This window comes from Notothenia coriiceps, unplaced genomic scaffold, assembly GCF_000735185.1.
Source record: "Notothenia coriiceps isolate Sejong01 unplaced genomic scaffold, NC01 NC01_scaffold00037483, whole genome shotgun sequence".
NCBI lineage: Eukaryota > Metazoa > Chordata > Actinopteri > Perciformes > Nototheniidae > Notothenia > Notothenia coriiceps.
This window is the reverse complement of record NW_011370184.1, coordinates 88222-114407: the sequence shown is the minus strand read 5'-3', so window position 1 is coordinate 114407 and position 26186 is coordinate 88222. Positions and strand designations below refer to the sequence as shown.

General features: G+C 41.5%; 1 protein-coding gene across 1 annotated transcript in view; it reads right to left on the bottom strand.

Moving 5' to 3' along the window:
- Positions 1-26186, bottom strand: part of kcnh4b (potassium voltage-gated channel, subfamily H (eag-related), member 4b) — a 43245-nt gene that overhangs the window by 8271 nt on the left and 8788 nt on the right. Inside the window, 10 exon segments of the mRNA XM_010797107.1 lie at positions 1499-1713; positions 1791-2040; positions 2332-2531; positions 3056-3250; positions 4272-4473; positions 4673-4830; positions 6153-6393; positions 14759-14889; positions 15619-15750; positions 17754-17987. Coding sequence (XP_010795409.1) covers positions 1499-1713; positions 1791-2040; positions 2332-2531; positions 3056-3250; positions 4272-4473; positions 4673-4830; positions 6153-6393; positions 14759-14889; positions 15619-15750; positions 17754-17987 — 1958 coding nt within the window.

Below are 26186 nucleotides of genomic sequence, written 5' to 3'. Positions count from 1 at the left end.
GGGTGCCCTGGCTTTGCGCTTGAGCATAAACTCAAAGCAGACGGTGTGAGATACAAGTAGAGGGCCAGTACTCAGCAACACCACAGAGAAACCTGCTTCAATCACAATTAAAGACTATCATAACTCTAATCATATATGTACATATAGGGCATGCATACACAGAGGAGGAGTTTCTGAGAAGAAGAAACTTTTTCTCCAATAATAATCCATTATGCATGGATGTGTAAGAGGCTAAATGTTATCTATGATGTCTCTTTTTGGAATTAAACAACAACAAAATTATCTTTGTGTTTTAGAAAATATCATCATTGCAGTTGAAGCTGATTCATCTAGGCTAGCAGGCAACAATACATCCAGTAAATTATTGCAGTCAGCATAGTTTCCCTGTTCTAATATTCCAAAGCAAACAAATAAAAAACAAAATGAATGAACTAATGAGCAACCAAACCATCAGACAAAGGGAAAGGCCTGTGGGAGCTAAGGGAAGTGCTTGAAAGTATAAAATGCCTGACACAGTGAAATGAGGATGAGATTGGTAAATTCCTTTGGGGAGAATTGGCAGTTTTGAGATTAGTCTGAATACATTTTTTTTTTCTTCCAGACAGTTAGAAAAAACGCCATGCAGGACAGCCATTTATGTTTATGCAATGTCTTTGTAATGATTTAAGCTATTATTTTGGGGGGGTTTAAGACTTACTTACTTGAAACACATCATTTAACAATGTCCGACAACATGTGCTACATGTCTAAGTTCAACGGGTGCATTTTTCTGCAAGTTTGGAGGATTGTCTTTCCTTGCGTAATGCTTTCTTAAATAACTGTGAGGGGCAGCAGCATTGAGAAGAGGTCAGTGTCTGGGTGTAATGTCATCCTGCTGGGCTTTGGGGTGGCAACATGGAAGAGATACGGCCGCCTGACAGTGGCACCCATGCATAGAAATTGGTCTGACAATCAAGCCACCAACAGCCCTTTGGTTGTTGTGGTAGAACAAGTGTCAAGGAGAGTGAAAAACACACCTTGGGGGGGGGGGGGAACAAATGTGTTGTATTGTGTGTTGTGGGCTCTATTCTATCAGACGATTGTAGGGGGAAAAGGTTTGTGTCTGGGCCAATTTTTTTAGCAAGAAAAAGTTGTCTTACACACAAACATGATCTTTTGGTGTTAGCACTCTAGAATCAAAGTGCACATTTTTGACTCTTTTGAACCAATGTTTAACTGTCATGCAGGCTGACATCCATTGTAGAAGTTGAACAAATAGTTTCTAGTTTCTTGACCACAATATCATTAAAAGACACTTTGAATTTCTGACTTTCCCAAGTACTACCGCTATTCTCATCTACATTTTCTGTGTGCTTAAACATGTGCGGAATACTCAGAGTTAAGCATACTTGAACTACTGTGTTCTTTGCCAGTGACAGCTTTACAATTCTGCCCCAATTTGAACCCCAACTACTTTTAACCAACACCAGATATCTGTGTGTGAGTTTGTTTTCAGTACCTCATCCTGGCTGCCCTCACGAAGGTTATAAGTGAGGTTGTTGTGGATGTTGGATGCGAACACACTGGCGTACTCCGGATACAGTTCCAGCACCTCTCTCAGACCACGCACGTTGATATACTGCAGGTCGCAGTAGGTCAGCGCCTTCACATCGGCGTTGGTCTTGATCACCTGGTCTGGTCCAGGCAGGTCAGAACCAAAGAGGTTCCCTTTTACTGAAATAGAAAAAAATACATTATCACGATTCTGATTTTATACAAAAACATGATGTCAAAAAAGCCCAAATACGAACCTATTAACGCCAGCACCATGTGGTCTTTCAGCACCTCCAGGGACCCGGAGCAGACAAAGTAGTTGGCATGCAGCGCGTCACCGTGACGGATGAGGTACTCGCCAGGGACGCAGAAGGAGGTTTTTATATGGAGGGAGAGCGAGCGCAGGCAGCCACGACTGGCCCCCAGAAAGACCGGCAGCTGGAGGATGTCCTTATTCAGATGCATGGCGATGTCGGCCCGCAGCTCATCAGGGAAGTCATGCAGGAGCTGGGGAAGTGTGACAGATGTAATGAGGTGTGACACTCATTGGTAATTAGGGAGTGGACTGTGTTGCCACCAGTTACCCTCTTATGAATTTCAATAGGATGTCAATTGGTTGTGTATGGGGCTGGGCAGCCATGTGTTAGGAAAGATCAGGAATAATTGCAGGTGCAAAGGGTTCTGATTTCAGATTTCAGTGCTCAATTACTATCTAAACATCGCCTCGGAGTTTCAAAAGGGCAGAAAGCACCATGTCCTAAAGTGTTAGATGACAACAACAATGTAAGGGACCCCTACCATGTTGACATCTATACCATTGTTGACCGACCACGTGGTCTGGAAGTACTCCAACATGCGCTGCTTGATCTGCTGGGGCAAACGGTGGACACGGATGAAGTCCTTCAGGTCGTTCATGCGTGTGTGGTAGAGAGAGCGCCGGGAGTACATGCGCTGGATGATGGCCGTCACGTTACCGAAAACCAGGGCATGCATCAGTGCTGTGTGAGGGAGAGAATAGACAAGTATTAAAGCCCTTAATGATAATGATATAACGTTTGGATATTTGTTCATAGGCAATCTAAATTCTATTCTGAAAGCTGTTCTTTTAACACAATTTTAATGGGTTGAAATGTGTTTCTATACATTTTCAAGGGTTACATTTCCTGCTTTAAAATATGAATCTCAATTTCTATTGATCACAAAACAAATCTCACACTTGTTACTGTTTATTTGTCTTTTGATTCCCACGGGGAGCTCAGAAATTGATAGCTGCATTTATCTCTGTTTTAACAAGCAGTCTGTGAACAAAGCATAATTACCTTCCGGATTGTTGCCCCAATAATTGCCACCTCAGCTAAAATAATCTGTTTATTGGTTTATAAAGATGGCTACAAGCTGTGTTTTAAAGGCCAGCCAATTCCTCCATCCCACTTCCTGCTGAATCACTAATGCTGGCGTGCCACACAGAGGCACTGATATGCCAGGACACCAGAGGGACAATGAACCGTGGCGTCAGACATACCGCCGATGAGCATGGTGCAGATGGAGAAGATCTTCTCAGCATCGGTGTTGGCACAGACATTGCCGAAGCCCACACTGGTCAGACTGCTGAGGGTGAAATAAAGGGCGGCGATGTAGGAGCTGCGCACTGTCGGGCCGCCCACCGTGCTGTTGATGTAAGGCGTCTCCAGCCGTTTGCCCAGCTCATGAAGCCACCCTTGAAGGAGAAGGCAGAGCAGGAGCGAACAGTGTCAAAAGGTTCATGTTAGCATTGTGTCTGCGTGTCTCCTGTCGGCTCTGAGACAGATGGTAGTGTCAGGATGGTGCGGAATTACCTGGTCTTGGACAGACAGCAGTGTGTGTTTGGGTTTGTGTGTTTGTGTGTCAGAAAGAGATGTCTGCAGTGTCAGGAACTGGCATTTTGTTGAGGGACAGGGTCGAGTTAGACCAGGTCTTGCAGGGTTAAGAAGGCATAGTGTTAGCAGGTGTGCGCTAACCCTGCTACTGTATAGATGGAACAAACTGCCAGAAATGTATGGATAATCACATATAGGGACACTAATGGAAACGGCAAATTAGGCTTGATGTTGAATCGTATTTATTTGTATTTTATTTTGCTGTAGACTGTCACAGTATGTGTGTTGCCGTTTATGTTCGTTTAAAAATAATAAATGGTGGTTAAACTGTAGAATTAAACAAGTTTGTAGTCAATTTGGACATACAAAAAAAAGCTTTGTACTAATGCAAGCAATTATGTAAATAATAATATGTTCAGAGAAGTGTTCAGATATCCTAGAGATAATTCCTAGACTAGAAAAACCTGTCAAGTTTTTAGGTTTTTGTCTACCAGTTGCTTTTTTGTATCAAGATTTGATCTGCGTACCCACGGCCCTCATTAGAGTGTCAGTCAGGTATTCGCAAATATATCACCACTGAGCAGGACTTCACAACCAGTTAAGGGGACCATTTGGGACTACAACTAAATCTAATCTATTTTCTTAATTATTGGATTTTTCCTTTTATACAGAGAATTTAACTGACTAACCAAAAAAAGTCAAAAAAATCAGAGCAGAAAGCGCAGCGAGGACAATGAATACATGATGGCACATGGTAAAAAGAATGTGAAACAATTTCTAAATGTATCCTTTACCGAGAAACAATGCATGATTCCCCCACCTTTGCTGCATAAAACCCCCAACCTGACCTTCATACAGCAGCAAGGCCCCAATCAGACTCACCTATTTCCCTGGTATCATTGGTCGCTATTTCCCAGCGTCCAATCATGTACCAGATGCAGGCCATCCAGTGTGCCAGCAGGGCAAACACAGACATGAGTAGGGTCAGCACCATGGCGCTGTACTGGGAGTAGCGGTCGAGCTTCTGAAGCAGACGGAGCAGGCGTAGCAGGCGAACTGTTTTAAGCAGGTGGACAAGGGAGGTCTAAAGAGGAGAAGTGGGGGATATTGTGAGGGAGAAAAGGAAAGAGGAAGTGAACCCATGTGCCATGTTATAGCTGGAAACACACTTTGACTACAAAAACACAGCTGAATAGCACAGCTTGGGTAAGCAGTGATTTGCTTTGCTCAAACAAATGTGCTTATCTTGTATAAAATGTGCTATTTAGGGAGAGTGCATTCACCACGGTGATGTTAAAGGCATACAGCAGGTCAAAGGGCAGGGCAGCCAACAGGTCCACAAAGAACCAGCTGGTGGCGTAATGGATCCAAATGGAGCGCGCCTCAACCACCACCTGCCCTGACTGGCTCACATAGGTGGTGCGGAAGTTCAGGATAATGTCTGCAAATAAAACAAAAAGGTTATTTTGTTTCCCCAGCGATTAAAAGATGGTATAGACATTCGTCCAACTGGAATGTAAAAAGTGTGTGTTTGACTGACTGATTGTTAACAGTGAGAAAAGGTTTGTTATAATGACAACAATAAATGATTTGAGATTACATGTTAGACGCTTTTATCCAAAGCGATTTACATACTCAAAACTGTGGGCAATCCCCACAGGAGCAATTTTGGGGTGAAGTGTCTTACCCAGGGACACAACGACATGCTAACTGCAGTGGGGTTTGAACCTGTGCTCCCCTGATCCGAACACCAACACACTAGCCCACTGCGCCACACGCCTCCCGAGATGAGAGGAATATGCACGCAAATATAGAACAGCTTGAATATGAACATACAAATCACGGAGAGACAGGTCATCTTCATCTTAGTGTCAGAATGTGGCGATAAGCACATAACAAGCAGACCTCTGGCTTTGTGGTCTGATGTAGGAAAACTCATCTGTGATGCAAGCTGTGCATGTTTGCGGAGAAGTTGGCTCATCACTCAATTCACCTCTCAGTTATGAAAATCTACAAGAAGGTAGGATGTTTATGCCAAAATGTTTCATTTCAAATTCAAATTTCCCTGAATCCTTTTGGCTAGCATGCTTTTTGTGTGCTATTTGGGGCTTCTTTTACATGCGATCTATCAATGACATGTCTTTGGAAGTCAAATTCCAATAGAATAAAAGTCTGGAAAGTGATATAATATATTGAGCTTGCAGAAACAAAGTTGAAAAAAGTCCCTCCCTAGCTTGGCTGATGGCGTCTCTCCTCGTGCCATGCTGAGAGACTTGGACATTTTCTCATACACTAAAGGGAACATGTTGAGGTTCAGCCACCTGAATTCTTGGGTGCATCCCTTTGGACAATAAAAGGCATTACAAACTAGGAATTCCTCGGAGAGTGGAAGGAAATTCCTAAGGGAATACACAACCAGGTTGATTAGAACTTGGACATGGGGTACTTTCAGGGGAAAAGGATGCCTCTGTGGCTCTTGGATACCCTGTTGTCATAAGCGTTAAGAGAGAAAAGAAAATGGACAGATACCTAATGAAAATGTCATGTCATCATATATGTTTTTGAAAAGCACCAGAATGCTCTTGTGATTCTTCGTATCAAGTATAGTTCCACATGCATTGATTTGACCATCAAGATGTATGGATGAAATTGGCTTGATGGTGTTTAAACCACAATTTGTAATCTACAATAGCAATAGGTTGATCCACAGAGCAATGACTTCAGGTAAACATCATGGAGCCGTGTCTTCTTTTCATCACTAACCTATCATAAAGAGCATTTCCACTACAATGTCACTGGGGATGGTGGAGCGCCCGTCTGTGACGGTGTCATCGTACGGTGTGAAGCTGACGTTGTAGGGCACGGTGACAGCCACATAGAAGGTGGCCAGCAGAATGAGCCAGTCCCACAGCGCCTTGGACACGCTGTAGTGGAGCAGAATGAAGCGTGACTTCTTCACGGCCGCTACTTTATACTCCGGTATTGAAGGCTTTTCAATCATGCTCTGTAAAAGAAGTGAGAAAATACCTTGGTAAGAATACATACACAGTCATTAAGATAAACACAACAAATAGCCTCTTATATTTCAAGCTTATGTTGATATATATACAAAAAACACCTGCAACACATTGGAGAAGCTGCATCACTTAATGAAAAGATGGTTATGGGCAGAGCTGTGTAAATAAATATTATTCAGATTTGAGATTGCCTCGCCAACATTTAGCAGAAACAGTTGATATAAATGTCAATGCTGTCTATTGTGCCCTGACCGCTAATAATTTAATACCGTATGCAACTCAAGTGAAACTGAAATGGCTATGCTGCTTGGTTATCTATTATTGACAGCCTCCTTATAGACAGTGATAAACCTTTTAAATGGCTGTGCAGTAATAACACCAAATGGCAGATATAGGCCTGTGGTCAGTGAGGGGGAAATTCATTACCAACAATGACGCCTTATACTCTCATACATGACTTGGCTTTGGCTTAAATTCGTCCCTCCAAATGCCATCAGTGCTTTAAGTGTCCAGCGGTACGGTACAATTGCCGTCAGCAGCGTTTATTTCGAAAAGTCATGCTTATTCATTCCACTCATTTACTTTTTATTGAGAAAATCCAATTGCAGGAAGCTTGAATTGCTCTTGCTGATGAGGTGGGGAATCCATTCGATGCATAATGAGAGCGCAGTTCTCCAAATGGAGCCTTGCACTCGGCACATAATAGCCTTAACTATGTTTAGGAGACAGGAGGAGAAGCTATTAGATTTGACAGTGGTGAGAGGGGAACAGAAAGGAGAGTTAAATGAGTAATCTATCCTAGAACACCGCGGCCCCTTCAGAAACAGTTGGTGGCAAGCATCAAGGAGGTTGGGTAATAAAGTCGCAACAAGAGATTTCATTATAAGGGCTGTGAAGCTAACTTGGAGAGAATAGACTGACTAGTTTATAGCAACAGAGTGCTGCAGGAATGAGTCCTAAAACCAGAAATATAAGTTAACAATTTTGCCCTCCATGTTCTCAAAGTCAACCATTTTCTTTGCATGCGTTTCTCATGAGATGTGGCCTAATCACACTGCAAAGGTGGTCAGGGAAATTAAACATCCTCATGAGAAGTCTGCTTTTACAGTGGTGTTTGAACTTGCACTCTTGCAAACTATTCCATCTAAAACTTTCTTACTTGTAGATCAATTAATGTATCATGGTATGAGAAAATATTTTTGTAGAAAAGATAATCGTGTTAAATGAAATTACACCTAATAACCTAAGAACAGAAGTGATGGTGTGAAGTTTGTGTATAGCCTAATGTAGCTTTTTACTTCAGTTAATTGCATTTATGTCGTAATTTTTGTTGAGGTAACCAATGCTATGGGTTAAATGCCGGTTTAGCCTACAAAAGTACGTCATCCCTGTAGCCGTCCTTTCTATTGGGGAAGGATGTATAACTTTTTCTTGTGTTATTCTTAGAAAAAAAATACCGGGGGATATTTAAACCAAATCTTAAAGTTCAATGATGTTCCCAGCTAACTTTTAAAGCTGTATTAATCGTGGCTGCTTGACACGGGACATTCAATGTATTCCCAGTGAAAAATAGCAGAGACCTGTCATCAACAGCAGTGGCATATGATGACTAACTGTGTCAGCAAAAGCTGTTTATTTTCATTTGCCTTACAACACAAGAGGTCAGTGCAGCCAACTGACCTTCGGCACCCAAGGGCGTCACGTCCCAATGATTAAAAAAGAAAAGCCCAGCACTTTGGGGACATGCATCTCACACAGCCACAGCTGGTCTGCTCTTCATTAACTCACAATGTGGCTAAGAGCTTACTGTTCCAACTACAAGTCCCAGCATGCTCTGGGCTCCAGCACTGATACCATGTGTCTCAAGCACTCCCTCAAGCAAGAATCTATTGCAGAGGATGCTCAGCCAATATTTTTATACCACAAAATAATAACTTTCAAACAATGCAGCGGAAGTGCAGAACAATAAAAACTGCAGTCAACCTCTCTCAATTGACTCCTTGCTTTGCTCGGTACTTATTATTTGATTTTAGAATCACTGGTCTACTACTCTTGGCATTAAGATCTGCCGTTTCAACAATCAATAAATTGCCTAACAGCAAGCAACTAAGGATACACATTTGCTCTCTGAAAGTGTGTGTGAGTGTGTGAGTGTTTAGAGGGCAAAAATAAAAAGAAGAAAAACATATGAACTGAGGGAAAGTAAGATGTGAATGTGAGCTCTGTATTTCACAGTCAACCAAATAAGTATTTGAATCAAACCTTTAAAATGCCTCCAGATTAGACGTTTTTGACAAGTGCATTAAAGTGAAAAGAATTGTGGCTCTCCCCTGGGAAGTGCCTAAAATGAACAGCGTGCCTGGTTATACTGTAGTACGGTACCTGATACACTCATGGGTTGACAGCATCATAACGGCCAGAACAGACACAACAACAACTCAGTGTTTGTCTTCAGGCAAAGAAAAGCTCAAGCTGAACATGTTTTGAAGAGGCAACGCAGTGTGTGGTATACGGTCCAATGAATGATTTTGCTTTCTTCTATATTTTGAAAATGTGGTACACAAAATGTACTTTTGAAATCAGTTTACGGATTTACATTTGAGTATTTTTATCTCAGTACTTTAGATACTTTAAGCAGTCACTTGCCACCTTTGTCTTTAAGGCTTTAATCTGAAGATGCATGTGTTTTACAGGAAGGAAATAGTATAGCACCCCCCTTTTCTTCCATGCCTGGGATGATAGGCTACAAATAGAGATCAGAGGAGATGTGACTGGCCGTGCTGTGGAGGCAGAGGAAGATAGCTAACTTCTACTGAGAGGCAGACAGAAAGACACAGAAAGATGGACAAAGTCAGAAAAATATAGAGGGAGAGACAGAGTAAGAAAGAGTAAAAAAGAATGGGAAAAATATATGCATAGAAGGCAGTGGTGGAGTAAGTATGTTTGACCCGTGCTTAACTTAACAAAGCAAAACTCTATATCAAATGAATGCCCTGAATATCCAGAAACACTGATTTTGCAGAAGAAATGTCAGTGTCAGCGTTATTTTCTTCATGCTATATTTCCTAAACAGGATTTTTTTTTCAGTCAAGGTCCCCTTACAAAAGAGAGAACAGAGTCTATGAACTTTTAAAACCCAAATATTGTGAAAGCATTATGTTCAATATTGTATAGTTGCCAGGTCATTTACTTTTTGAGTATCATATTTTAAAATGTTTTATGTATTTTATATATAAAAATTGAACAGTATTTAGATTGTAATCAAGTGTGGACAATGAAAGTGTTCCTGTTGAGGACAAGCAACCAATTTTCAAATTCCGAGTGGAGAGGCAGCACTTCAATATTTGAGCTGTAGTGGGAAAGCAAGAGCAAAAGGGAGGGGTAATTCAGAAGCAGAGGAAAATTGGTGGCTTCACAGAGTGACTGACAGACAATCCAGAGGGATGAAGCCGAAATGAGATGACGTTAGAGTGACAGATGGAGAGGGAGAGAAAATGTGCGAAAGCAACAAATACAAAGAAAGCTAAATGCAGGGGGAACCTAGGGCACCAGTGGTAGTAAATAAGTAGACATACTCAAGTACTGTACTTACTGTAACTACAATTTAGATGTAGGCTACTTGTACTTCACTTGAGAACTTCAATATTTTGTTACTTAATTCCTACACTAGTACACACTATGAACGCGACACTCCGCGTTGCCTAGAAACCACCAAAGCACTACGCAGTGCGTTTTTTGAAAGTGCATCAAGTGGTGCTAGTAACGGTGGTCCTATGATAGCAACTCTAAAACATGTCTCTCTCAACTCTGAAGGTAAACAGACTAGAGACACAACGGTCATTGATCTTGTGGAGCAGATGCGCGCATTCCAATTCAAGCTGGACCTTTTCGCGACCGACTTGAGCACGGGTCGGATGCTGCATTTTCCGACGCTCCACAAACACATTAACATCCCCGGCACAAATCACGGATGTGATGACAGATTTCATTTCGAGGTTGAAAGAGAACTTTGCCGGTCGATTGGACCGTGATGGGCTTTACCAGAGACCCCTTCACTGTCGCAATAGAGGGGGACCGTACCCACCAAAGCAAAGGAGGTGGTCCCCTCCATCGACGAGGGGAAATGTACACTGGAACTTATTGACATGCAGTCATCCGTAACCATGGCACAAGAGCAGCGCAGTAACGGGCTAGCGAAGTTTTGGAGTGACGTTAACAAACAGCAGTTCCCTAACGTTCAGAAAGTAGCGATCTGTGTGCTCAGTATGTTTGGATCAACATGTATGTGAATCAAGCTTTTCACACATGAACTCAATAAAAAGTAGCACTCGCCGCTCCCTGACTGACAGCACTCTTCACGAGCCAAAAATCACTGCTCTTGTTCAAAACTAAAAATGTCACTTCTCCCATTGAGAAAGTATTGATCCATTAGAGTCTAATGCATCAATATTTATAATAAAACATTAACAATATTAATCTAATATGGGCTAATCTGCATAATGAGTACTTTTACTTTTGGTACTTAAAGTATATTTTAATGCTAACACTTTTATGTCTAACATTGTGATATTAGGACTTTTACTGCAACTGGGTATTCCTACACTCTGATACTTTTTCCACCTCTGTAGGGTAGTAAAGAACGATGAGAGGTAGAGACTCAGAAAACAACTAAGACTAACTCGATTACCAAATATAAATAACTCTATGAATGCCGATTATTTGACACATAAACCAAACAAATAGACCCTGGGATGTGTTTGTCAGTTATTATTGAGAAAGTAGTAGGCTATTAACTACTCACCTTAACCAAATTCTGATAATAATCCATGTTTGTTCCAGGTTTGTTTATCTTTTCTTAGTATTTTTAGTTCAATTATGCGTTATTATAAAGCTAGTTTTTTCCAAACCGGTTGTTAGCTAAACTTGCTGCTTGCTACGTTAAACTTAAGTGCCGTTTCCATGGTTACCCACAGTGTATTTTACCACTCAAACGGTAGAAAATATGTAAAATGTAAGTAGTAGCCAGGGGCGGACTGGGACTACAAATCAGCCCGGGACTCTCGACCGGCCCACTTCGGTACCGCCGGCCCACCGCGGTACCACAAGTAAATACCGCTAGTAAATTGTCGACGGGGGTCATAGTGACTTACCGCAGAGGTAGACATTAAGGGTAAAATGCCACTGGCCCTCCGGGCCGGTGGACTTGTATTATCACTGGCCCCACCATTGTAACCACTGGCCCGGAGCATTCGTCCAAAAAAAAAAAATCGACTAATAATGAATAAAATTAACACATTTGTTGTAATTGTAATTTATGCACTACATTACTACTTTTACTACAACATTTGAATCATCAGTTCTTCCTCATTTTCCTCAATTGTTCATATTTGGTTCATTAAAATAATGATATTGTGGTCATTGTTAAAAAATGTCTGCTATTATTATGAGTATTATTAGGCCTATTTGTATAATGCACTTTCTGCCTTCCTGTCATTAGGAGTTAGACATGTAATGGCTATGTAATTGATTTGATTAGAACCTTCATTATCCTAAACTGCTGGGACATTTCGCCAATACCTTTATATTGTCTACTCTTCACTTACTTGTCAGCATAGGTCGGCATTGGTGTACAGAGCCGACAGAAGACCTTGTTTATATTGGCATATTGAGAGGTGCAGCCAGTGACACGTCCTAAAACCAGGAAGTAAGCTGCTGGTTCCCTCGACACGTTTTGTTCAGCCAGATAATCTCCACATGTCTACCCTACTTTTATAATGTTCGAATCATAAATATAATCGATAGATTATAAAAGGGTTTTAGGATGCGTCACTGCACCACTAGAACTGAGTAAATGTATTTAGTTTCCCACCTCTGCATATTTATTTCTCATTCTCCATAACTCAAGTGCAAAACTAAATATATCGTTTTTATACATAAATTCCCCCAAAAATACAGTTTTCTATTATACAATACAAATATCCACACTGTGTTGATCAGATATTGAAGGCTCGGCTACAATCACCTAAAACCTGCTTGTCACTTTAATTCATAGTGTTTATTAATCTCTAAATCCTGATTTATTTAGTTTGCTTTGAGTTCTATAGCCAAATCATTGCAAACATTTACCACACAAATTGAAATAAAGATGAGAACATGGTTGCAATGTTGCTGTGAAGAATATTATGTATTGCTTTATAAATTATTCCTGTAGTCCTAAATTGTACAACATTGCGATTTCCAGATATGATTGGTAGGCTATACAATTATATTATTTAAGACTTTTATGATGGTGCATTTTAATATGAAGATAAGTGCCATAAGGGAAAAAAATAATATGTTTTAGGGCATTCATGCTTTCCTAACATTTTCGACATTCATCAGAAACTTCATTCAGAATTGATATTATGATATTATGCTTTATGAGTAGGCAATTTTATGAATTGAACAGTAACATCGGAGGGGTGCATGAAGAGACAATCCAGTCAAATTGTGAGTAATACAAAGTGGGAGTCTGGAGTTTGAGTCTATTGCATGTCATTATTGCTTTGAGTTTCATTCTCATTCAAGATGCATTGTATCTGTTTAACACTGTTGGCAGGTCTGAACAAATATTTTCCAAGATCCCTGATACAAGACACAGTGCAATGAGCTGTCAAATACCCAGAAAAACAAAACAACTCCTTACAGAAATAGATTTAATTTGTATTCTAACCAGTAGATGTTTTTGTTTTGTATCCAAAAACACACAGTTTGCCTGCATTTATAATATGCACCATCATCACGGGCTTTTTATGAACTACTCATAGTCTAACTAGTCTGTATGTTACTTTCAGTCCCTCCCTAGGGATAGAAATGAATTAGGCGCTGGCTATTTTCTTCAGCATGGAATTGAACATTTTTTATGAGTTAAAAGAAAAAAGGTATGTTCAAACTAAAATGCTGAATATGGTTCATGATGTGCTTACTGTGCTCATTTTCTCCTACCTACAATTTGATTTTTATGTAAAATACTGATTTTTTTGGCCTCTTAAGAGAATTCACATATAACATCTGTGTGGATGACTAAAAACTTTAAAATGTTAATGTACCTAGTGGTAGAACACATTATCGCTGATTGTTGAGGGTTTTATGTGTTCATTTTTTCTGGTGCATGAGATTGGACTATTAGAACAGGTGTGTGCATGATATCAGTGAACTGTGCCATCTGTAAAAAGGTAAGAATGGAAGCGAGTCAGCAGGAGGTCTGGCAAACTGAGTGGAGGTTTAGCACGTTGATTTCCATGAAGACACCTGCAGGTCGGTAAAGAGAGCAGCAGCAGAGCTTTTGTTTCGTGAACAGGATGCGGGTCAGGTTCATGTGAGGGCCTTTATCACTGCCTTTACAGAAACTTTCTAATTTGGGTGCTTTTTTAAAAATCTGAATTGATATTTTTTTCGGTAAACGTTTAATCATTTGGTCTATAAAATGTCACACAACAGTAAAAAAAAAATGGACATCAGCCTTACATGACCTTTTTAAATAGCTTGTTTATTTGTCTTACACACATTCAAAAACACAAATTCTTCTTTTAACAACCATTTAAAACTGAGAGAAAGCAGCAACTTACCATGTCAGCACGATAGCTACAGTTAAATGTGGTGTCTTGTAATAACAGGAAAATATGGTAGATATTCTAACATAAATGTTCCCAAGTTAGATATGAAGTACCTCCTTTTTCTTTCTACCTGAAACAACTTTTCCTGTATGGTATCTGAGAGCAAACCAGGAGCTCGGTCTCATGAATAACATTTTCCTGGAGTGCAACTGTATTATTCACAGCCTATGAAGGCCTTTGTTCTGTAGAAATAACAAGTGGGAATGAAACCGATGATAGCTAGGGTCTATTTCACCTCAACATGGCCCCTTGAGGTACTTGAAACACAAACGCACTTGAAACACAAAACAGCACACTTGTCTGAATATGATTGAAAGCTATAAGGAAAGAGTCCATTGTATCCATAAACAACAACTTACTTAAATACATATACTGTATAATGTGAAGATACAGCGGCCTAATTTTGACATAACAGCAAATGTAATTTAATGGAACATGGTGGTGACAATATGACATTCATCATGCAGCTCCTAATTTGAGGTGTTGAAATTCCCCCCAAAAATGATGATGATGATGGGAATCTGGATCAAGACATTTTATATTTCCTTCCTAGATCTCATCTCTTAAATATTAACATTTTTAATTTTACTTCAAGATTTAGGGTTGTGCATTTCATGGTATCCCAGAGGGCATGTGTCACACACAAATATACCGTCGCAGCCAATCAGCAGTATTTGAGAGTAGTAAAAGTACTTACATCCCCAAGGTTGACATCCCTTTTTCTTCCCCTGCAGAACTGGCTGGTCAGATGGTACAGCACGGTGCGTCCACGCTTCCTGGCCTCCCTGAAGTGAGAGCTGCTCTTCCTCCTCCTCTTGTCCTCTGAAACTGTCACAAAGTTGCTCAGATCAGCGCAAGCTCAAATTAATTATTCTATTTGAATCTTTTTTCAACCCTCCCCAATCTCTCTCCTCTGACTGACACCTTTTCCTTTTTTTTTCTTTAAATATCTTTCTTTGTTTCTTATTTTTAATTGAATTGATATAGTTCCATTTTTAAATTTGTTCTACTTTTCAACTGTGATTCTCATTGTTAAAGGGGCAGTATTTTCAGTTTTTTTTAAGTTTCATATATCCTTTTAAAGATGATAAAGAATAAGAAAAGATCAGGGCATTTCAGTAAGTAAGACAAATAACACCTGAGGAATATTCGTCAACATAAAGTAATTACATTTCTTTTTTTAATGCTGAATATTCCTCCCTGTTGCAGTTCCCCAAGTAAGACACAAAAACACCTCCAACTAGTAGGTGCTTGACTTTCCTTTCGATTTCATTTTCTCACAATGATTTCCCCCGGCATACTGCTTGATTTTTGCAACAGACTGTGTCCAGGTTCCACTCGAGGAGATCGACGCCCGAATCAAACTACCATTGCGAAAACATTGTCTGAGTTCGGTGAACGGATTCCAACACAACCACAAACTGCTGGGCAGAATGTGACAGTGATGAACAAGAGCACAGGTAGAAACGGAAAGCTGGGAACCAGAGGATGACCTGCTCGTAAATCATGCTCCAAGTAAGCAAATACTTTTATTTTCTAAGAAACCCTGTAGCCTACCTTCCTTCTTGCTGTTGTGGTGGGCCCTTCCATAGGTGTCGGTGATGTCCTTGAATGAGAAGAGGAAGAGAACCATTTCGCCCTTTTCGTTCTTTATGGGCACGATGTCAAGCAGACACCAGAAGGCCACACCTGGAACAAAATCAGAAATCTCTATTTATTGAATGAAGGAAAATCGTCAACATGCAGTGTAATGTTATAGATCTCTTAATGACTTCAGTGATGGCTCCAAGCACTGTGATATCCCATGTCATCATGCCAGCTCTCAACATATTTGTCACGTATAGCCTTTCTAAAAATATACCTCCAATTAGATATGGATCATGTTCAGGAGGAGTGTGCACAGAGAGAAAGAGCAAGTCACAGGGTTGGTTTTAACAAGTCAGGCAGGGAAGGAGCGCCATAGATGTAAGACCTCGTCGTAACCCAGAACGCTCATTAGCTACTCTGCAGAATCGCTGCTCCGCATCTCTTGTCCCCTGTGTGTGTGTGTGTGTGTGTGTGTGTGTGTGTGTGTGTGTGTGTGTGTGTGTGTGTGTGTGTGTGTGTGTGTGTGTGTGTGTGTGGCGCCAAGGAAGACAATAGTTATGTTGTGTCTTGGCTCAAGGCTGTGGGTGTAACTACACTGTACAACATGAGAAAAGCTATTTGTGTGTGCTTTGTGCTTGCAAGCATTAGGTGCTAAAAGTACATTCACTAAAGTATTGTACACATTTGAGGTACTTTTAGTTTACTCAAGTATCTTCTTTTAACGACCATTTTCTACTTCTACTCTTCCATAGAGGGAAATCAAATGCTTTGTAATGACAGCTTTGGTTACTGGTTATTTGTAATACGGTACTGAAGAAATTGAAATGCATGAGAATGGAAATGGTGTTGTGTCTTAACTGCATTATGTTTTTTATTTGGGCATATAATAAATGATTGTGTCTTTCCCCTCATTAGTTATACTGTCACTTCCTTACTGTAACTGCATTACTGTACTGTGAAAGAAGAAGAAAATGAAAAGAAAAAGCTATTTTCACTAAGGAGCAGATTTGGTAATCCATCAGCATAATTAGCGGTTCTCACACGTCGAGGCAGCAGGTCTGGAAAGAGAATCCTGTGTACCGATCAGAGAGGATTAAACTGTGTTGTATGTTCTTTTGAAATGCATGCCATCGTATTTTGAGTCTGATACAGGTTGTCAGAAGGATTAAGAAGAAATGGATTTAAACTACAGTGGTAAACAAACACATACAGTATGTACAATACCTTGTATTTTCTACACTACAAAACGATGACTGGGGCGAGGTACTGGATTGAGATCTGCTGGAAGTGTGCCTCTCTATTGACAAATGTGTAGAACATTTAAAAACAAGTTCAGGCACTTGTAAATGTCCTAAATCGTCACGATTTGCCCAAAATGGTGATATTAAGGATGCATTAGAAGTGTGTGCTATGGTGAATGAAATATATAACATATATTATTTTCATGAATGTGTCCCATGCTCAATCCTATATGTGACTGTATTTTTTGATGTGTACTTGTTGACAGCAAAGTTTCAACTGTTAATCACTTTTAGATTTGTATTTACTTTATTTTGTATTATTATCTCACCTTTTAGTACCTTATATGATGCCATATGTTTGAATCTAGGACAGTTCTTGTGTAAACAAATTAGATCAATAAACACATGTTAATAATGAATAATGTATTCAAGACTGACTTTAAGAGTTTTGTTCCGGCACACAAGTTCAGTCCTTCAGACCGTTTGCCCTCATGTGAAGGGATAAGAAAAGCGGACTGCAGATTTTCACTTGACCTTATGGTTTTATTTTAATACTAATGAGCACCAAGTGCAAAACGTATTCCAGTGCTGACATGCTTTATTTCAAATTCAGGATCACTGTCGGGAATCATAATAAAACCAAAATGTTAAATCTAAAAATAAATGTGCTCTCCATAGAGATGAATACAAAATAAATCACACAATGAACTGATACAGCAGAATCAGAAAGAGCAGAATCCAGTTCAAATCAACTTAACACAGGATGAAAGGAATGTTAATTGCCAAACAATCTTTGAAGAAAATGAAGATTATGCCAACACATTTAGGGCTCTCTCCTCCCTATCTTCTTTGCCGTGCACCCACCATTTTTCTTGTAGAAGTGGACCTCGGCCTGGTACTCCTCTCGGCCCTCCAGAGCCTTCTCCATCTGCTGGGCCACGTGCTCGCAGGTGTCCATGCCGTACAGGAAGCGGCAGCTGCAGTTCTTCTGCATCACCTCAGTTCTGGTGAAGCCCGTCAGTTCACAGAAGCCGTCCGAGCAGTAAACGATGGGGTAGCCGCGGTGACCCTGGGCGTTACCCAACAGGAAATTACTGTCTGTTAGAAGGAAATGAAAAGGTGTTAGAAGAAGTTCGAGGCCAAGGTGAGACAATTTTTCTTTCTCTAATCTTTACCAGATGAGCTGCTTGCTTCCGTCTGAAGTTTATTGAACTATAATCAAAGTCTTTTAAGGTCTTTGAACTTTTGTCAAAGTGGTCCAACACTAGTTTAGCAGTTCAAGGTAAACATGAATCAGACTTTGGTGTGGACTCAGTGTCGGGCTAAATTCATTCCCCAGAGCTGTCATCATCTGATTTCAGGTTTACTGATGTCGAGGGTTGAAGGGAGTGCTGTGCTGGGCAGCAGAAATAAAAAACAGCTGACTGGAGTTTAAAAAGTGCACAAAGGTCAGTGTTAGGCGTACTTGATTTGCTGATGGGAACATATAGGAACCTAATGGTTGTATAATAGAGGAACGTGAAGTTATTTGATAAAAAATTGAAATCTGCATCAGCAGAGACTAAAATCCCAACGTTCCCCCCTAGAGGGAGTATCTTGTCTTTATGTACACATGTCTGTTACAACAACGGAAACTGCTTATCATGCGATTATGTGCAATTCCCTTCAGAATTCATTATTGTTGTCTATGAATGACTTTGAAATAATCACACAAAAACATATATTTCAAGCTAATTGACTTCACATGAGTTATTAAATTGGCTTCATATGAAATCTTTATCCGGGTCCTGTAATAGAGAACCGTAGTGACGCGTCGTAAAACCCGGAAGTAAACTTCTTCCGGTTCCTTCTTGAAAAACCAATGCAAATTCTCCATAGGATTTTGGAAAATAGCTCGAAATAAGGTCTGTGGTTGACACACATTTAAGAGAGGGATCACGTTTTGTTCAGCCGGATAATCTCCACATGTCAACCCTACTTTTATAATTTCTGAATCATAAATCTAGTCGCTAAATGCTAACGTTATGCTATAAACGAACTACAAGCCAGTACAGCAGCAGGGTCGCACGACTTCAACGTCACGCCAACTTAAGATCGTTTCAACTGACTTGCACTGAAACTGCACTTTGAACACTTTAAATAAAATATATTAACATTTTAAACTGTATACCCCGGTTATCTAGGCCCTTTTTGTTTTGTTTAATGTATACCACGTTTGTCTAGGCCCTTTTTGTTTTGTTTTATGTATACATGTCACACTGTGGGAAACGATATTTCGATATTTCTGGATGTATAACTCATGTAGAATTTTTGACAATAAAGCTGAATTTGACTTTCGCGTGCTTGCATATTTTAACAAAGCTTTTCATTTTAGCCACACTGAATTTAACTAGAAGTCATGGCTGTGTCAATTACCAGTCTGATATCGTTTTACAAAGATGACAAGAAGAGTGTAGATAGAGGAGAGAACCACTACAAGTCAGGACACGTTACAGTGCAGCCTAGATGAAGGTGTGCTTACCGGTGTTGTCAGGGCTAGCATGAGGGATAAGGTTTATAGTGTCGGTGAGTAGTGATAGCAAGAGTACCGTTAACCTAGAGTTAATTTATTCACATTAATTCCCATCAACAAATCAATTGTATGTGTCACATGAAATCTTTATTAGGCAAGGCAAGGCAAGTTTATTTATATAGCACTTTTCAACACAAGGCAATTCAAAGTGCTTTACAAAAAATGAAAGCTATTAAGAAAATGGCATTTAAAATCAGTCATTAACAAGAAAAGCTAATAAAATAAACATTAAAAGAAAAAATACATGGATAAAAGTTACAGTGGAGTCTAAGATATGAAGCCACTCATCACTATGCGTTCTCATGGCCATTGGATCTCAATCTAAATAAGTGTAATTAGAGGTAGTTGTTTAGTTGACATTACTAAGTGTATTTTAGAAATAATCCGTTCCGTTCAAATAATATATCGTTGAAAAGTTGTGTGTCCGTTGAAGTTTCACCGAAATGTTTTTTTACTTTTCGTACATTCTTTTACCGTAGAATTTGTAGTGAGTAGTATTTTCTTTTCGATATTTATTGTATTCTTTTTTTATGTACCTATGGTTTTAGTTGCACGTCGATGTCTATTAATTATCAAGTAATTTTCGGGCGGTGTTCTATGGTATGTCTGGATCTCTTATAGATTGTTTGCTTGCAGTTTGTCGAAGAAGTCGCCTGTACTCCAAATGACCCTCAAACAGGCATAGAAAGAACTCTGTATTATCTTCGCACAAGGGTACAAATCAAGTAGGAGCTGACCCCTGTCGTTTCGACTGGGCAGGACGCTTACTGGGGGACTCGCGTGAAGCCGACGAAGGTAGTGTAAGGCATCGGTCTCGCAGGTCATTTACATAAAAGCCCGATTTGGGTGAAGTCGGGAAGAGAATATTTCAGTCGTCGTCGATAAGGACGTTTAGCATAAGAAACTGTTGGAGTGCGCCTTCGTCAAAGATGTTGTGGAAGTCTTGTCGCTCACTTAGCACTAGGTGAAAGAATTCACAGATCACTGCCTTGGGTCAGTCTTCTGCAAGTCTTGTCCCTCACTACGGCTGGGAGGAGGAAAGAAGAGTGTCACGAAGTGAAAAGACGTAGCGCTGAAAGGTACGGAGGAGAAGGCGCGAAACTTAGTCAGAGAGTCGAGAGATTATAAGAGAAGTCGACTGTGACAACCTTACTGTGGGTACGTACGAGTTGAGGTCAAGATAGACCTTCTAGTTTACAGATAAGCGAGAAAGAGGGTTGAGAGAAGCGCGACGCGATAAAAGACAGAAAGACATATAGAGTGCTGACCAGAAATCACTTCATGCGACTAAATCATGGACAAAATTACACCTGACGCAACTTTGGTTATGATTAAATTGGGGAGTGTTGCGTGCGTGCGTGCGGTTCTTAAGGCACTGAGCCGCTCCGCTGTCTAAGGCGCCGTCCAATAGTCGCTTTAAAGTAGAAAGGAGAACCAGAAGAGAGGGGCTCGGTCTTCCTTGTGACGTGCGAGCGCGTGTGTGCAGGACTTTAATAGTGATACAAGCGCGAGTGCACTGGACTCCGTTAAACACCGTTCGTACCGTAGACAGCGACTCTCGTTGTCTCCCGTTAAGCCACCGATGGTGAATCCGACCCGCTATTAAGCTAGGGCCAATCCGCTAGCCGCTATGGTGTGGAAGCTGAGCTGAGCGCTGATGAGTGGCGAGAGCCCTGGATGGCTGATGAGCTGGCATAGAACTTATTTTTTCATCGCGCGGGAGTCCGCGTTGTGGGTCGATAGTCGAGAGCGTCGGGCTCCGTGTGCGGCGTGCCGTGCGCAGCCTGTCTCACTTTGACTGCTGTCTGCCTGGCTTTGCCCCTACTTGGTGTCTCGTTCGAGACGAGTTTTAGCTCGCGTGTTGCTGCCTGCACTTTCACTCTGTGTAATGGAAGTGGCGGGCGTTCCGCTGTCTCGCTTGCAGTATCGACGTCTTTTCTCGAGCAGTGTAGGTGCAGTCGACACACCTGGTAGACCCAGCCGAAATGTGCCGTTTGTCGCCTGGTTCGCTCGTCTGCTTCGGCGCGTGACGGCCACCATCATTGTGGTCGGTCCTGCCCCTTATGCTGAGTTGGAGAAGTGAGTGGCTTGTGGTGGGTGTGAGATTGTGTGTCTCGTCACACGCTGACGCCCGGAGTTCGATCGTGGGTTGTGCTCGTATTCGGTGTGTGCTGTGCAGCGGGGCCGATTGTGAGTTGTTGTGTGTGTTAGGTAGGTCAGCACGAGAACGTCGAACGCGTTTTTGTCAGGTTGTGCGCCTCGTTTGATATTGCGTTCGCGGATGGTGAGATAACGGCGATGTCTGAGTGACTACGGGGCGGTGTCACCTTTTCTGTGCGTCCTTTGTGACTAGTGCGATCTGGGGTGCATGCGTGGAGGACCATTCTGTTTTGAAGAGAGCGCCGCTACGTGCGAAGATAGTACGAGCTTCGTACCTTGATAGGGACTTTTTACTAGAGCCAAGGAATGTGGTACTGAACGGTGGGCTAGATACGGGGGGATCGGCATTGTAGCCTTTCGGAGTGCTTTTTCAGAGAGGCTGTAAGTCACTGCTCGCTCAGCCCCGAGATGGTGTCGTTTTACGGGAATGTCTGTTCGTATTGAGGCGTCTTCCTGTTGTATTTGGGACCCTTAAGGGTCGGTCCCCGACGTCGTACGGAGTTTGAGACCCCGGAATTCCCCCTTTTTTTCTTGTGGCTTTGTTCACGCGGACGGTTTAGTGTTCGTCTGTTGCGCAGTTGCAAACAGTGCCGACAAGGGGGAGTTTCCGCCCAGGCCCGGGGACTTTTACGAACCCAGGTAAGCTGGACGTGAACGTAACCCCCATTGCGATTTTTACTACTATCCGGGTTATTGTGAGCTGTTGAGTGTTTTCCGATGAAAAGTTCGAGATATGTGCGAGCCATGTCTAAGCAAGTAAGAATATTGGTGACAAACCGGTGTATTTCGGACCTTGAGTTTTAGTGAGCGTAAAAAAATGCCGAAGAAGAGGTAGCGGACGCGTTACATTGTTACACTTGAAGGTAGAGAGTAGAAGAGTTTATCCATTGTGACGCGTTTGGTCATGGATACATTAGAATCGGTGAAACCATTTAATGACCCTTAACAAAAATAATTTTAACCGTATCTTTTATCCCTTACATGTTTTGTTTTCCAAAAATCATGAAAGAGTTAATTGAGACCCTTTTCTTCTTTTTTTTCTTGTTTGACGTGTTTTCCTCGAGGCCACCTGATGGACCCCTCGTGGGCCAACCTACCTTTGTTGTCTCTAGTGGATGGGCAACCCAGGCGGTACGTTACTTATCGTCTCATGACTCGTCCACTTTTCTTCCCGGGGTTAAAGTTTTCAAAATTTAGCGACTTATCTTTTGTTCCCCGGGTGGACCGGGAGTTACCGTCTCCTTGTAAACTTCCAGAACCTTCAGGACAGTGTTCCCCGGGGAATTAGGTGGAAAACAACTCAGAAGGTTGCAAACGGAGAAAGCCCAACCTCTTCGTGTAAAGGTCACAGAGAAAACCAACACTTTGGACCAGGGACTGTCGAAAGAAGTTTTATGTCTTCCACGAAACTGGGCTCCTAGTTTGTCTTCTACGACAATTGCTCCAGAGTCACCGTAGTAGTAGTATGGAAGAAAGTAAGTTATACGACCACTATCATCAACAAAAACCTACGGGGAAGCATTCGAGGACACAGTAGGGAAAGGACCGGACAGTTCTGGAGACCCCAATTTACCCTTTCCGGCATCCTTTTCCAAAAGGTGTTCTTCGCTTGTGACTTTACACCGAAAGTTGGTCTCTCCCGTAGTCACCCCTTTTGAGTTGTTCACCTTAATTCCGGAACACATGTCTGAGGTTCCTGAGTTACCAGAAACGGGGTACTTCTTCCCCCTTGCCAAAAACGGTAGTCCGTTCTATCTTTTGGAACAACGTTAACGGAGAGGCGGTCATGAGCACGGTAGTTAAACCGTTACCGCTCTTGTGGACCATTCCAACTACAGACAGTAGTGCCACGAGGTCCAAAAATTCCCGAGCTCGGGAGGAACAACGTCGGACGAAATCAAAGAAAAAAAGAAAGGAAGGTACTTTTCATAAACTCTTTTCATGAATTGTGAAAGAAAACAAAAAGTCTATGTAAGAGGATAAAGATAAGGTTAAATATGTGCTAGGTCATTTAATTGTCCACGTTTATTGTAATTGTATCCGATTGACCTTGCAGGGTCAATGGTAAACCTCTTATTATGAAAATACTTGCTTATTTAAGGTTGTAACAATGATTAGTACAAAAGTACTCTTTCTTTCCAAATTTTTTTTAATGTAAAATAAGGGTCGAAATACCCGTTGTCACATATTCCTTATGCTTTTAGTAACATGACCTCGATAATAATCTCCGAACTTTACATGAAACCCTGGTCAGGTTGTCACCTTGAAAAAAAATAATAATCGCGATAGTAGTACTTGACATTGGGTTTACGTTTCTAAAAACGTCAGGTACTGGTTTCGGTGACGTCCGGCCCTGGTCGGGAAAACTCCCTTTGTCGGGAACTGTTTTTGCAAACCGGTGCAACACGACACACTACGTGTGGAACCAGGCTAAGAAGGATTTTTCCGTCTAAAACTTTTCACGTAAGGAGGGGTCCGGGGGACCCCGACCTGACTAAAGGGTCAATACCAGGGAGGACCTCATACGAACACAAAGGGGGACATTCGGTAAACGACACATCTTTCGGTGAGGGAGCAGTTTACTTTACCTTTAGGGCACCTTCTTTGGAGTATAATACCGAGGCTTAAACAAGCCGAATCTGGTATCTAAGCCACCCACGCACCGTTTTCATTAATTGTAGTAAGTTCTCTTTAAAAGGGGTGAATGCTGCCGTAAGTATATTTTTCCGACCAACCCGTGTTAGCGGCAGGGGCTCTTTTTCATAAAAGGGAATGGTCCCTCGAAGCATGGACCCAGATTGTGTGAACAACTAAGTCAAAAAAGGACTTGAAGAAAAAGGGGTGACAACCCATGGTCCCCCGTGTCATAGAATCGCTCCGTTATTCACTTAAAATCGGCGAGCAAATATCAAAAACGGAAGCGGAACTGACAAAAAAGTATGCCCCGTTTTACCGGGGGACCGTTTCGTTGCTGGACCTAACTTACAAAAGCAAGAAAAATAAACTAGCAAATGCCCGCTGCAACACGCAACACCCACCCGGAAATCGAAGCACCCATCCACCCCAAACACGATCGAACTCGGGCCCGTTCACCCCCCAGTGTTGAGAGGACCACAACAAAAATACCCCAACCACCCCGGAAAAAGTCCCCTACCTTTTTCCCAAATCAGCAGTAAGGGGCAGACCCCGAAAACCAAATGAATGGGTGGCCCGTTTATAAAAAACGTCTTGGCCGAAAGGCAGAACGAGACCCAGCGAAACCGGGCAATTAGCTTGGGGTACAGTGTGTCGGACTGCACCACACCCTGTTAAAAAAACAGTGATACCAAGGAAGGATTCATCCGGATGCCACCCAAGCGAAAAAGCGCAAGCGGTTATTAACAGTTGAATTGCAGGAAATCAAAAAGCGCGAGTAAAAAGAAAACTGTTGAAAGCAACAAAAGGAGGAAAGGGGGAGACAGAGTCAGGGTGAGGGGCATTCGGTTGCGACGAGCGAAGCACCCGCACAGATGTGCCGTTATGTGCGGTTTCGTTGACTAATGACCAACCCCCAAAACAACGCCGGGGAATCGCGAAAAAAATAATTCTAACAGTATAAGACTTATTATACAGGGTCGATTTAGCGTTAGGCTAGTTTTTTAAAAAATAGGCGCTAGGGCTTTTGGCTCTTAGCTTATAAGCGGGGTTCGGATTCAACCATCGGTGACCTTACCGGGAACAACGAGGGGGAAGTTTGTTACGGGTAGAACGAACGGTTTAAAGACCCGAGTTCCCCAAAGGGACACGGTGTATGAAAACTTATTAAAGGGTCCCTTGGTTCCAATTTTCAACCAGTGAAAGGTTCGACGTTCGACAGGGAGAAGACCGAGCCCTGTTCTTCGGATTTTTAAGAACCTTTTTGACGGTCTTAGCAGGGAAGTTGTCAGTGACTAAGAAGCCTCCCAGTTCTCTCTTGTCCAATTTATCAAACTTAAAAAGTTGTCAGGGGTGTTAATTTTGTCAATGATTTAAGTCGGATGTGTTGGATTTCTTGTATTAGATCTCTTGCATTTCTTGATTACAGGGGGGTGTTTCGTCCCTCTTAATGACTTTTTTTTTTTGCCCAGGATGATTAATAAATAGTGAGTCTCTGCCTATGACGTGGAGAGTATTTATTCTTTTTCGTGTGGACGTCTTGTGCGCGAAGCTCAGGGGTTTAGTTGATTCCTTTTTCTCCTAAGTTTTTATTGTTGAGTGACAAACTTCAGGAAAGAGACAAGCGAGTTTGTTTGTGATTCTTTACTTTATTATGTTAAATTTGTTGGAGATGTTTTTTTGTTTTACTTGACGATGCATATTTTGAGCTTACCCAAATCCGGTTTTTATGTTAAAGGAACTGGGGAACGATTTAATACTTTTGTGTTATGTTTTTTGTGTTCTTAGTAGTCTGCCCAGTCGCAAAGACTGTGTCTGTTCCCTTTGTGTTGTTTTTTCATCAATACGGAGGTTAGATCTTGGAGGTCCAGGCGATTTTTGAGTATGATGAAAATTTAGGGTCTGTAAAAAAAATACAGCGACGAAAAATT